This window comes from Echinops telfairi, unplaced genomic scaffold (genome assembly GCF_000313985.2).
Source record: "Echinops telfairi isolate 266 unplaced genomic scaffold, ASM31398v2 ScPeMD7_7420;HRSCAF=8458, whole genome shotgun sequence".
Classification (NCBI taxonomy): Eukaryota; Metazoa; Chordata; class Mammalia; order Afrosoricida; family Tenrecidae; genus Echinops; species Echinops telfairi.
The window spans coordinates 6,338,877-6,352,945 of record NW_022111320.1 but is presented as its reverse complement, the minus strand read 5'-3'; the positions used below and the strand labels follow the sequence as shown (position 1 = coordinate 6,352,945).

At 34.9% G+C, this 14,069-nt stretch overlaps 1 protein-coding gene and 1 non-coding gene across 2 annotated transcripts in view; both read left to right on the top strand.

Moving 5' to 3' along the window:
* Window positions 1–14,069, top strand: part of KPNA4 (karyopherin subunit alpha 4) — a 41,321-nt gene that overhangs the window by 15,151 nt on the left and 12,101 nt on the right. Inside the window, exons 8-13 of the mRNA XM_045297667.1 lie at window positions 1,309–1,478; window positions 1,578–1,622; window positions 4,555–4,686; window positions 8,742–8,870; window positions 10,288–10,435; window positions 12,851–12,876. Of these exons, the coding sequence (XP_045153602.1) occupies window positions 1,309–1,478; window positions 1,578–1,622; window positions 4,555–4,686; window positions 8,742–8,870; window positions 10,288–10,435; window positions 12,851–12,876 (650 nt within the window). The remainder of the gene's footprint in view (window positions 1–1,308; window positions 1,479–1,577; window positions 1,623–4,554; window positions 4,687–8,741; window positions 8,871–10,287; window positions 10,436–12,850; window positions 12,877–14,069) is intronic.
* Window positions 9,089–9,409, top strand: LOC115872157. The gene has a single exon (XR_004047696.1). It is a non-coding gene; the product is annotated as a small Cajal body-specific RNA 7 (non-coding RNA).

Below are 14,069 nucleotides of genomic sequence, written 5' to 3'. Positions count from 1 at the left end.
CTTCTCTGATTGTATCAAATCTATCCGTTTGTATTCTATAACAAAAATCAATCCAACTCCTCTGCTATCACACCACTTCTCACTCACAGTGACAATACAAGATGTCCCAGACCGTACATCTTTATGAGAGCAGGTAGCCTCCTCTTTCTCCTGATGAGTGGTTAGTGGATTTAAACCAGTGACCTTGTTAATTGTTCAACATTTACCAGATAGCACCACCAGGGGTCTTAGAGTCCCCTGAATCAACCTAATAGTGTCCTATTCCCATATGTTTCTATACCAAATTTTAGGTTTATAACAAAGCTGCAGTTCATCTTTGTGTTTGTTTTTTTATTCCCAATGACAGCCTCAAATTGATTGAAATACTTCAATGCAAAAACAGTTTGGTTTTTTTTCCTCCAAATTATTATGCAGTGATGTTCTAGATAGAGAAATTAAATCTGATGATACTGTAGTGCAGTGGTTCTGAAACTAGAATTAGTCTAGCAGTCTTGTTAAAGAAATCCTGGACCCTCAAGAGTTTTCTGCTTCACTGGGTCTGAATTGGTCTCGGTGCTCTTATATTCGTGCTCTTGTATTAATTAAAAGGTTGGTAGTTCCAACACACCAAGAGGCAGGCCTGGCAGTCTGCTGCCTAAAAATTTAACAGCTAAAAAAAAAAAAATTTAACTGCTCTGAAAACTCTGAAGCAGTTTTACACAATACACATTGGTCGCCATGAGTTGGAATTGATTTAATGACAACTAGCAACAGTCTTGGATTGTTGATACTCTTTGATGATCTGAAATTGGATGGTCAATAAATTCTACAAATATTAGAATAGTATTTTATAATCGTATTTTGACATTTTCACTATAAGAAAATTTGAGAGATGATAAAAGCAAAAGTTTTCTGCTAACAAGGTACTATATATACTCATGGATAAGCCGAATTTTCCAGCACATTTTAATGCAGTTTTTGTAGTAAAATTAGATGCCTCGGCTGATAATCGGTTCAGCTATACTCAAGTATATATGGTATGTTAAAGGACCCTAAGCTTCCTAAGTTTGTAAGTGAGTAATTTATGAACCTGAAGGTAAGAGTAATGTGTGGGAAAAAATACCTTAGCACACCTTATTGCTTTTCTTGATTTGAAAACCTTAACTTCTTAATTTCAAAATGTTAACTTTATTATTGCCCTGTTTTGTTTTTAATAATATTAAATTGCCTTATCTGGTTATACTGTAAAAAAAAAAGTATCATCTTGTACACTGTTTTCAGGATTATGTAATTAAAGTGTATTTTACTAACACAGTCTCCTCCTTACAGGTGATGGGCCCCAGTGTAGAGATTATGTCATAAGCCTTGGAGTTGTGAAACCTTTACTTTCCTTCATAAGTCCATCTATTCCTATAACATTCTTAAGAAATGTTACTTGGGTTATGGTCAACTTATGTCGCCACAAAGACCCACCCCCCCCAATGGAAACCATTCAGGAGGTAAACAAGTTCTGTTCTGGTGGGTGGGTGGGTGTGTGGGTGTGTGTAAGTGTAATGAGAATACAATGTGTATATTTAAGAATTTTTTTTCCTCCTCAGATTCTTCCAGCTCTTTGTGTTTTAATTCATCATACAGATGTAAATGTGAGTAAAAGCCTCCTATTGTATATTGAAGCTTTATATGTATTTTTAAGTATTTATATATATTTTTAAGGCTGTGCTGCTCCTGTGGCATAGGAAAAAAGTATTATTCTGAAACTTATATCTGTGTACTCAGTATCAAGTTTTTCCACTTCCAGAATTATAAAATTGTTGGGCGCTTTGGTTTTTACTATATTTAAAACATTAAAAAACCAAACCTATTGCTATGAAGTTGATTCCAATTCATAGTGACACTAAAGGACAGAATAGAACTATACCTACAGGATTTTCAGATGATTTGTTTTCATGTATATAGTTTTGGTATTGACTTCATGTAGTACGGAGATAACTGTTAACTTCCCAAACAGAGAAGCAGATATGCAGGGGGCGCGAAATTTTAGCATACTAAATATCCTGCTCATTCTTTGTACACAAATGGCAAAGAGATAAGCAATTCAGGGAATCTGAGTGATATGGAAATCGCTGACTCCCATGTTAAAGAAGCTAGAGATGTACTTAGTGGACATTACCCAGATATAACATATAGCATAGATTCCTATACTCAGTAGTTTGCCTATCACCCCCTTTTTGGAAAAAAGAGAACACTCAGCACCACCCTGCCCCCAGTAATTAGAAACATTTGTACCATTGCTCATAATCTAGACTAACATGTCAAATATGTGCTCTTGCAGGCCCATCTTCCGCCCCACCACCACCCCATCACGCCCACACCTGATCAATCCATTGCCCCACAGAGGGAGTTATTGCCACTTTGGGCAACACTGATAAATAACAACAATTTGAAAAACTGTTTGACATAGTGATCAGTGTTGATGAGCTGCGATTTCATTACTGCTGTAGCACATGGAACAAATTAGACTAATGAAACATTAACAAGATTAGATGTGTATGTGTGTGCTGGTGAAGTGCTCAGCGGCCCACTGAAAAGTTGATGTTTTGACCCGTCAGGCTGCTTTGTGGGAGAAAGCTGTAGCAGTCTACTTTCATAAAGATTAGTTTTGGAAAAGCCCTCCAGAACAGTTCTTCTCTGTTTTAGAGTCCCTATGATTTTGGCGAATAGCTCAACAGCAATGGGCATAACAAGAGTTCTTGGATTAAATTAAAATTTCAATTATTTGCTTCAAGCAAATTTCTAAGAAAGATTTATCTCCAAGTTTAAAAGTCTAAGTTAATTAGACATCTTGGTTGACTTTATCCATAGATGTATTTTGTTATCTTCACCTGATTGATTCAATTGAGCTATGTTAACCCCGTTTTTCTCACTTTTGATATATCTAAAAGAATTTCTCAACCCTTTTTATGGCTTTTTTAGTAACATATCTAGTAGGTAATGTTTATTAAATAAAAATCTTAGGTAAATTTCTAGTAATAAGTTCTTAAATTCATCCATGACAGAAGTTTTTTAAAAGACTGCTTCCATAAACCATAAGCAAAATACTGTAGTCATAATTAATAAGCTTAACCATATAATATAAACTTTCTCTGCCACAAAATGTATATATGAGATTGAGTCTGATTTGAATTATGAACTAATAACATGTTTACCACTGGCCCTTTAGAAAATGTACCTGCTTAGTTTTATTTGCAGCCATGCACAAGTAATTTGGAATCTTTTGCTGAAGATAACAAATTTTAGCTTAGTTGATACATCAGAAGGGTAAAAAATCATAGTTACATTTGCAAATTGAACTTTGGTTCCACATATCGTTGATAAAACATTATAATGTGAATCATTTCTTTTTGTTATCTTTGATAGCTTCTTTTTATACTAAAAGTATCCCTAGACTGTTGATGAATTTCTGAAGGAATATTTGCGAAATACTGTTTTCTCTTCCCAGGAACTTCTTGGTGTCTTAAGCTGATTGCTGGTTTCATAATTAAAAGCTTTTAAAGTTTTCTGGTGTGTTTTTTGAGACAGAATTCATATTCCAAGAAGGCTTTGGAATTAACATTGTACACACAATTTTTCCACTGCCATTGTCAATAATCATCTTACTTGTGGAGCAGTCTAACCATTTGTTCTACTTCTATTTGACTATAACTTCTATTCAGGACATAGAATGAAAGATCAGAAAGCAGTGGTCTTCTGTATTTCAAATACAAAGTACAATTAAAAATCGTAAGCTATTTAATCTCTTGTATATAATGTAATTAACTTATTAATATAAGCTAATTTTGTTTCGTTTTACTATAGATCTTACAAGTTGACCAATGGTTGCTTTTAGTGTCTTGTTTGGCAGATGTAGGAGACTCATCCAGTACTTAAGGAAGTTTTTTCCATTTCATAAGATAATCAAACTGGTTGGAGATGGTTAATCTTGTTAATTGGAATATTAGCTTTAGATAATGCCTGTATGACACCAGTGATCTCATTTAGAGACCACTTTCCAGATATCTGTATATCTATATACCCTGATGCTCAGCACCACTGTGTATGCTGAATATACAGAGGGGCTTCAAATTTTTATGCAAAACTTCCATTATTTTCTAATCCCCTATTTTCCATGAACTTTTGAAGCCCTCTCATATTAGTCATCCAGCTATATACATTTACCTTGTCCTTGTCCTTGGAACTGTTCTCTCTGCGTGGACAGCTGGAAAAGAAAAATGCTTTTTAACCCTCCACTCTCGTATTCTGTGTATGTCTTCAGGATTGAAGATTGGGTACTGATTGGAATCAGGATTATAATGAACAAATATTCTAAATGTCACTAAAAGATCCTTATACTTGATAAAGACATGCATAGATGATCTTTAATAAAATAGGGGGGAAACCTGAGTCACTGAATTGAGATTAAAAGAAGAATGGAATAAAGTTGGTGGTGGTAGAGCTGTCTCAACTTAATCTATGGCTAGGAATTATTGAAATGAAAACTTACTCAAAGGCCATTTGGATGTTCCTTTTATTCATTAGATATTGGTAGATACTGTGTGGGCCCTCTCTTACCTTACTGATGCTGGCAATGAACAGATACAGATGGTAATAGATTCTGGAATAGTTCCTCATTTGGTTCCTCTGCTCAGCCACCAGGAAGTTAAAGTTCAGGTAAGTTTCTTCTTGATAAACTATAGCTTTCTTTCTTTTCTTTACCATTAATTGCTTTAAGCATGCTATTCAAAGATGGATAATTTCTAAGGTTTAAAGTATATTCCTAGCAACCTATCTGTTAAGAGTGCATTATTATTCTATGACTGATTTATGTACAGATGGAGAAAATTAGGTAACAAAAAAGGTTCACTCCATTGTAGAATTCTGACTTCCTAACAGACTGGAACCTGTCTGGTGGTGTAGTGCTTACTCGGTGGGCTGATAATGGTGAGGTCCAAAGTTCAAAACCACCAGCTGCTCAGGAGAAAGACAAGGCGTCCTACTCTTGTACAGAGTTACAGTCTTAGAAACCCACAGGGGCAGTTCTCCTGTGTTCTATAGGATCAATATGCATCGGCATCTGTTGGACAGCAGTGAGTTATATTAGGGGGCATTTTTTGGAACATAGACTGAGGTAGTTCAGTAATATAAATAAAATATGAATGACAGTCTGAAGCAAATATTGATGATTTTATTTTTCCTACTCTTCATATTTTCAGTTCTCTTTCATTCTTCTACTCTCCATCACTCCCCACAACGGTCCTGTTTTACTTTCCTTCCCCGCTGCGCTGGCAGGTTTTGTTAATTAATTCTTAGCTCTACTGGCACTGCAATAAAGGTTATTCACCTTATACTGAAATTTGCTAAGAGGCTTCCTAAATTGCTTCCTTTAATTATTTTCTTTTATTCTTTTATTATTTCCTTTAATCCTTCCCGGTTCTATCTATCCCAAAGAATCTACATCTAGAAAGAGCCAAAAAGTGGTGATGTGATAGTCTAATCTGATAATGGCATAGAATCCATTACCTCAGTCATTGGTTGTCAACCCTGGCTAGAAATCAAAAGCAACTGTGGTGGAGCTCTAAAAATAGGGGAAAAATATTTTTTAATGTTTCTGTTCAGCCCCCAAATACTGTGTTTTCAGCATTGCTAAGGCGTTTCCCAAACTGCTTTGTTTTAAGAATCTTTAATGTTGCATGGTCAGGATTAAGACCCCCAGCCTCTACATTTTAAACAGTTTAAAAAGGAAAAGCTTAGTTAAGTCCACAAAAAACTGAAGGCGAGAACATATTGTTTATCCTATTGGGGGAATTTTTTTTTACTAATTGACATATTCTTAGATGTTTATCGTGAAGATTGTATTTCTTAAGTGTGATGCTTATGTTTTAGGTTTGTACTTTGTTTTTAGAGGGGGTTACATTTTTTTTTTTCAGAGTTCCCCCATCTTCAGTTTTAATACTGGACTTTATTGAGAAAATAGAGCTTTCAAAACTTTTCTTTAGCCAATTCTCAAGGAAAGATGTGCTGATAACTAGTCAGATTTTTCAACCTTCAACTTTGATGCCAGAATTTAGAGAAGTAGAAAGAACTCTCATGTACATCTTCTCTCCCCTCACTCACCACTGTCCAAAATCACAGATAGCGTTTATCCAATTGGCAGCTCTAAGATATAAGGCAATTTCCCAAAATAGCCATAGTACTATTACTGCACCTTTAAAAAATAGTTGGTATTAATGCCCTGTCACTGTTCAGAATTTTTTGATAGCTTCATTATTTTCTGCTTAATCAAATAAAAATATAAACAAGGCCCATGCATTGCGTTTGCTTGATATGTCTCTTAAAGTTTTTGTTTTCTTTATCTCCCTTTGTTGTTTCTCCTACTCTGTTAACAAAAATTGTCAAAACCAATTTTTAAAAGATCTAATGAAATAAACATCTTGTGTTCATGGATCAAAAAACTTGACAGTGCTCCCTGCCTTCGTTTATTAGTGCTGGCATAGCCAAAATAACATAACTAGATAGCTCTAACAAACAGAAACCTATTTTCTCTCGGGTCAGATTAAAAGTCTGAACCTAAGATTTCAGCTCTAAAGGAAGACTTTCTCTCTGCTCTTGAGCAATCTTCATATGGTTTGTCATGTCCCTTCTTCCCCCACCTCTCCTTCATAGCTTGTGTTTCATTTATTTTCTATCTCAAAATAAATAGACTCAAAAGCCATCCTATTCCAATTCTGCCTCCATGAACATAACATCAACCAACTCAGTCACAAATAGGATTACAACCAGCTGCTTCACTCACTCAAACTCATTTCCATTGTGTCAATTTCCAACTCAGAGCGACCTGATAGTACAGAGTAGAACTTGTCCTGTGGATTTCCAAGACTGTAACTCTTTAGAAGAGTAGTTCACCTTGTCTTTGCATAATGGCTGCGCCTAGCACTTAACTCAGATAACAGTACATATTTTGGGGAAACACAATTCAGTTCAAAACACCCCTTAAATTGACTTATAAATTCAGTGTAATTCTTATCAGATTCATGGGTACCTATTACGCAGAAATTTACATTCTGGTCCTAAAATACATGTGGAAATGTAGGAGTCTCAGAGTAATAAGACAACCTTGAAAAAACAAAATTGGAGGACTCTCATTATTTGATTTAATAATTTACTACATAACCATGATAACAAGTAAACAAAACTGTATGGTAGCAGCCTAAAGTTAGACAATTATCAGTGGCATATAATCAAGTGTTTGGAAATACTCATTTATGATTGCTTTTCAGCACAAGTGTCAAGACAATTCAATGGGAGAAAGAATGGTATTTTGAGTAAATGGTGTTGAAATGACTTGATGCCGCATGCAAAAGGATGAGGTTGAATGTTTACCTTATACCACATTTTTTAAAATTAACTCTAAAGTGAGTCAAATACCTAACTTTTAAGAGTGAAAACTTTAGATAAAACTCAGAAGAAAACTTGACTGGCCGCTAGATGGTGGTCTTTGACATGACACTAAAAGCATTGCAGAGGAGTTGGTTGTGATTCATAGCAATCCAATAGGACAAGGTAGATCTACGCCATAAGGGTTCCAAAACTACAATTTTATAGGAGCAAACTGCGTCAGCTTCCTCCCAAGGATCAGCAGGTAGGGAATGGGTTCAAACCTCTAACCTTGTGGGGAATAACCAGTACCACCCAAACCCCTCTGGAAGTGACACCACAAGCACAAATAATAAGAGGGGGGAAAAAAAAAAGATAAATTGAACTTCAAAGAAAAAAACAGCATGGAAGGGCACATTCAAGAAAATGAAAAAGCCAACCCATCAAATGTAAGACAATACTTAGAAAATGTAACTGAAAGGACACATATCTAGTATACTGTATTTAAGGAACTTTTCAACTGAAAATAAAAAGACAACTAAATGTTAAAAGGGAAAAGATTTTAATAGACATTTCTTTGAAGAAGAACTACAAATAGCCAGTAAGCATGCAAAGAGGTACTTAATATCATTATTGATTAACCATTTGCTGTTGAGTCAATTCTAATGTATAGCAACCATAAAGGACAGAGCTGAGCTGCCATGGAGTAAGTGGTAGGTTTGAACCATAGACCTTTCAGTTATCAGATAATTGTTTAACCACAGCACCACTAAATCTCCTTATTAGTTATTCGGGAAATAAAAATCAACACCACAGAGAATTGTGTTTGCTTGTCTGAATTTTTGTGTGTATGTGAAATACACGACTCAGCAGTTGCCATTTCAACCATTGTTCTGTGTATAATTTACTGGCATTCTTTACAGTCCCCTGGTTATGCAACCATCAGCACTCTCCTGTACTTGAAATATTTTAATGTGCAATATTTAAATTAGAAGAAAACCTTTTTCTGTTTCAGAAAAAATGTGGAATATATGTTATCCTTCACCAGCCTGTTCTCTCCAGCCCCTCCTATTTTCTTTGCAGCGCTCATTACTGTCTAAATGTACCTTTCTGATTTGTTTGTTGTGTTTGTTAATTGGCATTATAATATACGCTCTATTAAAGCTGGAAATCAAGTCTGTTATTTAATTTTGTTTCCAGACAGAGCCTACCACAAAGTAAGTTCTTAAAAACATGAGAGAGACAAGAATGAGAGAATGAATGAAGTTTTCATAACTCTGCTCAATTTAGCTTTTTGTGGAAATAAAGAGCATTTCATATATAACAGTTCATTAAATTTTTTTGTATTTCAGACTGCTGCACTTCGAGCTGTAGGCAACATTGTTACTGGAACTGATGAGCAGACACAAGTAGTTTTGAATTGTGATGCTCTTTCACACTTCCCAGCACTTCTGACACATCCCAAAGAGAAAATTAATAAAGTAAGTATCATATCCTGTTTAGCAAATATCTCATAAAATCTCAACAGTTTTCATTTGTAAAATTAAGATCTGAGAATTGTCTATAATATTGCTAGTTAATATAACTTGTTGTTTAAACTGAGACAAACTATAAAATACCTCACTGTTTATACCATGGATTTATGTATGATTGTCCTTATATAAAGCAAGCCAGTTATCAAGTATTAATTTGGCTCTCTTGGAAATGATGAAATAGAGAGAAATGGGTGTTGAGTGTTGTATGATTGAAGTTTTTTAATTAGTGTTTTAAGTAATTAGTCTAAATTTAATATTTTCTGTAATAGTGTATGCGTGTATTTGTGTGTGTGCTTGAAGGCTATGGAAAGGGGGCACTGACTGGTGGTGCTGAGATTGGAGTGCATCTGAGGCTGTTGTAGCAATACAAGGGTGCTGATTACAACATTGCCAATGATTATAACCCAAAAAGAGCTCACCTGCCTAGCCAAGCACCCTAACATCTCTAACAGGTTCATTAAACCTGGACCTGTGATCTGATCCAAAAGAGCCTACATTATAGTAGCTAATAATATTGTTTGGAGTAAAACTTGATTGCTAGTTTTAAAATATAGAGAGTATAATTTTTATCTATGAAAGTTATAAAACACTTTGGACCAAACCACTCTCTTGGCAGTGTTTCAGCATTATGGGGGCTAAGGTACCATAAAAATCACTAACATGAACCAGTGCCACAGGCAAATGTTTGTTTTCACTCTAGCTGTTGAAGGAAATACTGTAGCATGAGTGACTATTAAATAATGTACCTAGGCTCCCAAACTTTTTTGACCTACTTTGATTTTTTTTGAGAAAAAAATTAACACCCCCCTGGTAATTTTTGTACCACAGTCCATAGTCCAAGGTAAAGTGTAGGTATCTGCTTTTTGTCTTCCGCGAATCCCTTTCCATCCTGCCCCCAATCATTCCAGCGCCTCAGGAGGTGCTTGTGCCCACACTTGTGAATACTGAAAAACAACTCAGCATTTATTTTTCTGTATCTTCCATTCTCAAGGGTAATTGAGATAGCTATCTGCTTTGGCTCGGACTTTAAATCAGTAGAGTAAAGTACGTTATGGAAGTGGGAAATGTTTTTCATTTACAAAGTTGAATTAATCAGTTCATTATTCATCCTTTAGTATGTGTTCAGTTAAGTTTCTTTTGAGTCAAGGCAGTAAGCACCCCTTCATTCAAGAAATCTTTGTAATTCAGTAGTGTATCATAACTTTAAAATAAATTTAAATGGAGAAAGGAAGTTGAGGTTTATAAGAATTTTATTATAGGACTGATCCTACAATAAATGTGGACAGTAGTAAATGCTTTTCTTCTTAGCTTGAATGCAACTTTTATTTTTAACGAGGCATATTGAAGGGGTCTTGTTCTACAGGAAGCAGTGTGGTTCCTCTCTAACATCACCGCAGGAAATCAACAACAGGTTCAAGCAGTAATTGATGCCAACCTTGTACCAATGATAATACACCTTTTGGATAAGGTAAGGAAATCAGTTTGTATCTATCTAAGTAAGGAGGAGTGGGGTTTGAATCTAACAAATTAGGTGAAGGTAAATGTTTCTGTTTTATTAGTACCTTTAGAATAGCACAAATACTATTAAAAATTTCAACCCAGCATGTTTTATATACAAGAAAGATTGTATTTTGGAACCTCCTGGCACTTCTGTATGCAGTTCATGTATCAAAATTGTCAGTATCTTGGGATTTATTAGAAAATCAGTATTATTGCTACCAATAAATGTTTTAGTGTTCTGAGCACTTTACATTGATGCATCATTTAATACTGTAACCCTGTGAATTTGGACACTATACTTATCCTTATTTTACAAATGAAGAAGCTATGGTATAGAGAAGTAAATATAGCCATTACCAACAGTAAGTATGCCATTAACCATGTGCTGTATCATCTCATATTCTTATTATCATTGGGAAACAGGCTACTTAATGTTGCAATCATGGTTTGAGTTTATGAACGCTGTGCTGTAATAAAGAGAATACGTATACATTGTTGGTAAATTTTGGTATTTTGGGGTAAAAATACTTTTTATGTGCTGCTCTTTATTTCCTAGTCATTCAGCTATACTTAATATCTTTTTGTCTGTTATCTAGTGATAATAGATTGGTTGAGTGGCTTTGGTTGTTATAAACCTACTTAAGCTTATAGTTCTACAATTATCCATCATGCTTTGATCTAAGGTCTTTTAGCAACCATTGATGATCATTGCCTGGATCCATTATTTCATTAGGAACTGCACAATGGGGACATTCTCATTCTGTCATTATTAGCTATGATTCTTCAACAGAGACCTTTTCCTCGTTAAGAAAGACAGGACAAATGCTCACTCCTTTTTAGTAATCAATTTTTAGAATGACCTGGTTTCTTAACAACCTTGAAATGTTACCAGAGTGAATTATTTTTAGTGTCATTAGGAAAGTATGGATTTGTATGTATTTAAAAAATTGTTGTTACTATTTGTGACACTTCTTCTCTCTGACCAGTGAGAACCTTTTATAGTTGGTGCCTCATTTTTATAAAAAAATACTTTTATTGGGGGCTCTTACATCTCTTATCAAAATTCATACATTCCTCCAATGTGTCAAGCACATATGCACATATGTCGCCATCATCATTTTCAAAGCACTCTCTTTCTGAAAACTTGAGACCCTGATATCAGCTCTCCATTTCTTCCCGACTCCCTCCACCACCCGTCCGCCCTCACCAACCCTTGATAAGTTATAGATTATTTTTTCCATATCTTACATCGACCTTCGTTGCCCCTCACCCACATTCCCGTTATTCGTCACCATGGGAGGGGGGTTCTAGGTTGAATCACACAACTTTCCTCTAGTTCTTTGGTGCTTCCTTCCCCCCACTATCATGACCTCAATTCCACCTTACAAATTGGATTAGACCAGAGCATACACACTGCTTCGGATAAGAGCCCAAAACACAGGGAATCCAGGATAGATAAACCCCTCAGGGCCAACATGGAGAGTAGAGATACCAGGAAGAGTAGAGGAGGGTGAGGGGAGAAAGAGGGAGTCGATAGCAAGGTGCCTCTCTCTTTTTGACATCACCCCGTAGATTTTTAGAGTTCTCATTTAGATATGACATGTTCCAGGTTTACACATTTTCTACCTGAGCCTGGAAAAATTCAGGAACATGAGAATTTATAGAAAGAAATGAATCATGAATGAAAATTAGAAACTTTCCAAGATTACTTGCTATTTAGGGTAGCAAGACATATTTCTTTGATTTTATATATCTTTTATGCTAAAAAATTTGAAATACCTACTTTATGATATATTGACATACACATGTACATATGTAAACTTTGCCACTAATTAATTACTATTGAACACAGTTTTAAGATTTCTATAAGGTTCGTTTTGTCATATAGAGAATATTCCACAAGTGATATGCTTGAAATCTTGTGTCACTTGAAATAAGTCTATGTGTGATAGGCATGACATACAAATAGATTTGTTTCTGTATTTTATTTTTTATTTCAAAGTGCATGCACAGAGGTCTGATTCCATTTCTGTCTTTCCCCCTGGATTTTCTCCCTTCTTTTGCAATCAGTCATATTTATTAGTTTCTGTTTATTCTGCCAGTGTTTATTTTAAAAATATCAGTAAATGCATATATTTCTTCCTACTTATATTGTCTTTTACATAGAAAGTAGCATATATTCCTACTTGTCCCCCCTCCCCACTAACTGTTTTTTTTAAACTATATCTTGGGGTCACTTCTATAGCACAATGTATAGTACTTCCTTATTTCTATTGTTTGCTAAATCATAGCTCTGTTATATGACTATACAATGATATGTTCAATCATCCTTTATTGATGACATTCAGGATACTTTCAGTGTCTCACTGTTACATAGTGCTTTAAAGAATAGCTTGTAAGCAGGGTTTTTCCCATGTTTTTGCCAGATTGTTTGGGGTTTCTGGAGCAAATGGTATATATAGCAATAAAATGCCAATTCTCTTTTAAGTATTATATACCCTTTCACTCCTAACAGCTTCGCTGACAAATATTGTATTTTATCAATCTGATAAATGTTTTTTCTTTATATAGTTTTACATCATAAGCATCTTTTCATGACCCTAATATTCTTAATACATCATTTTTTGTTGTAGTTAGTTGATTCTAACTAATGGTGAGCCCATGTGTACAGAGTACAGCTGCTCCAGAGGGGCTTCAGACTGTGACTTTCCAGAAGCAGATTGCTAACCTGTCTGTCTTCCAAGGGACCACTGGGTGGGGTCCAACTGGTTAGTAGTCAAGCTACCCAGGGACTTCTAATATTTTAGCTGCATATTATCAGTAAATAGCTTTATTGTAATTAACTATTCTTCTGTTGTTAGGAATCATAGTTACTTCTATCATTTTACTATTATGGACCATATAAAGAACCTTTAATGCCCTTGTGGGTTATTCATTGAACTGCTAACCACAGGTTGGTTGTTCCAGACTGCCAGTCACTCCACAATAGAAAGATGAGGCTGTCTGCATCCATAAAGATTTAAAGTCTTAAAAGTCTTTAAAATTGATCAAGAATTCACAAGGATGGGAGGGAGGGGAAAAAAGAAGAGCTGATACCAAGGGCTCAAGTAGAAATAAAATGTTTTGGAAATGTTGATGGCAACATAAGTACAAGTGTGCTTAATACATTTAAATGATGGAATATTATAAGATTTGTAAGAACTCCCCCCTCCCCCCAATAAAACGATTAATAAAAAATAATAATTTTTTTAAAAAAGAAAAGTCCAAAGGGATAGTTGTATTCTTTTCTGTAGGGTCGCTATGAGTTGAAATCCCCGCGATAGCAGTGGTTTTTGTGGGTTTTTTCTTAAACAACCACAAGAGACTTAAGGTTCTTGGTCAAATGGGATTTAAAAGATAGTAGAATTTTTTTCCAAAACTTTTTCAAGCCCCCTCATGTAGAATGATAATATAGCTTTAAGTTGTGTCATAACTTAGCTTTGATAACTTAGCTTTAAGTTGTGTCATAACTTCTCAAAAGTGAGATTACTGTCTTATTTTAAAATTATTTTTAATATCTTTTGCCACTTTGAAAGTCATTGTATATCCCATATAACATATACATCAATATGTGTATATATTTTTATATAATATACTAATATATAT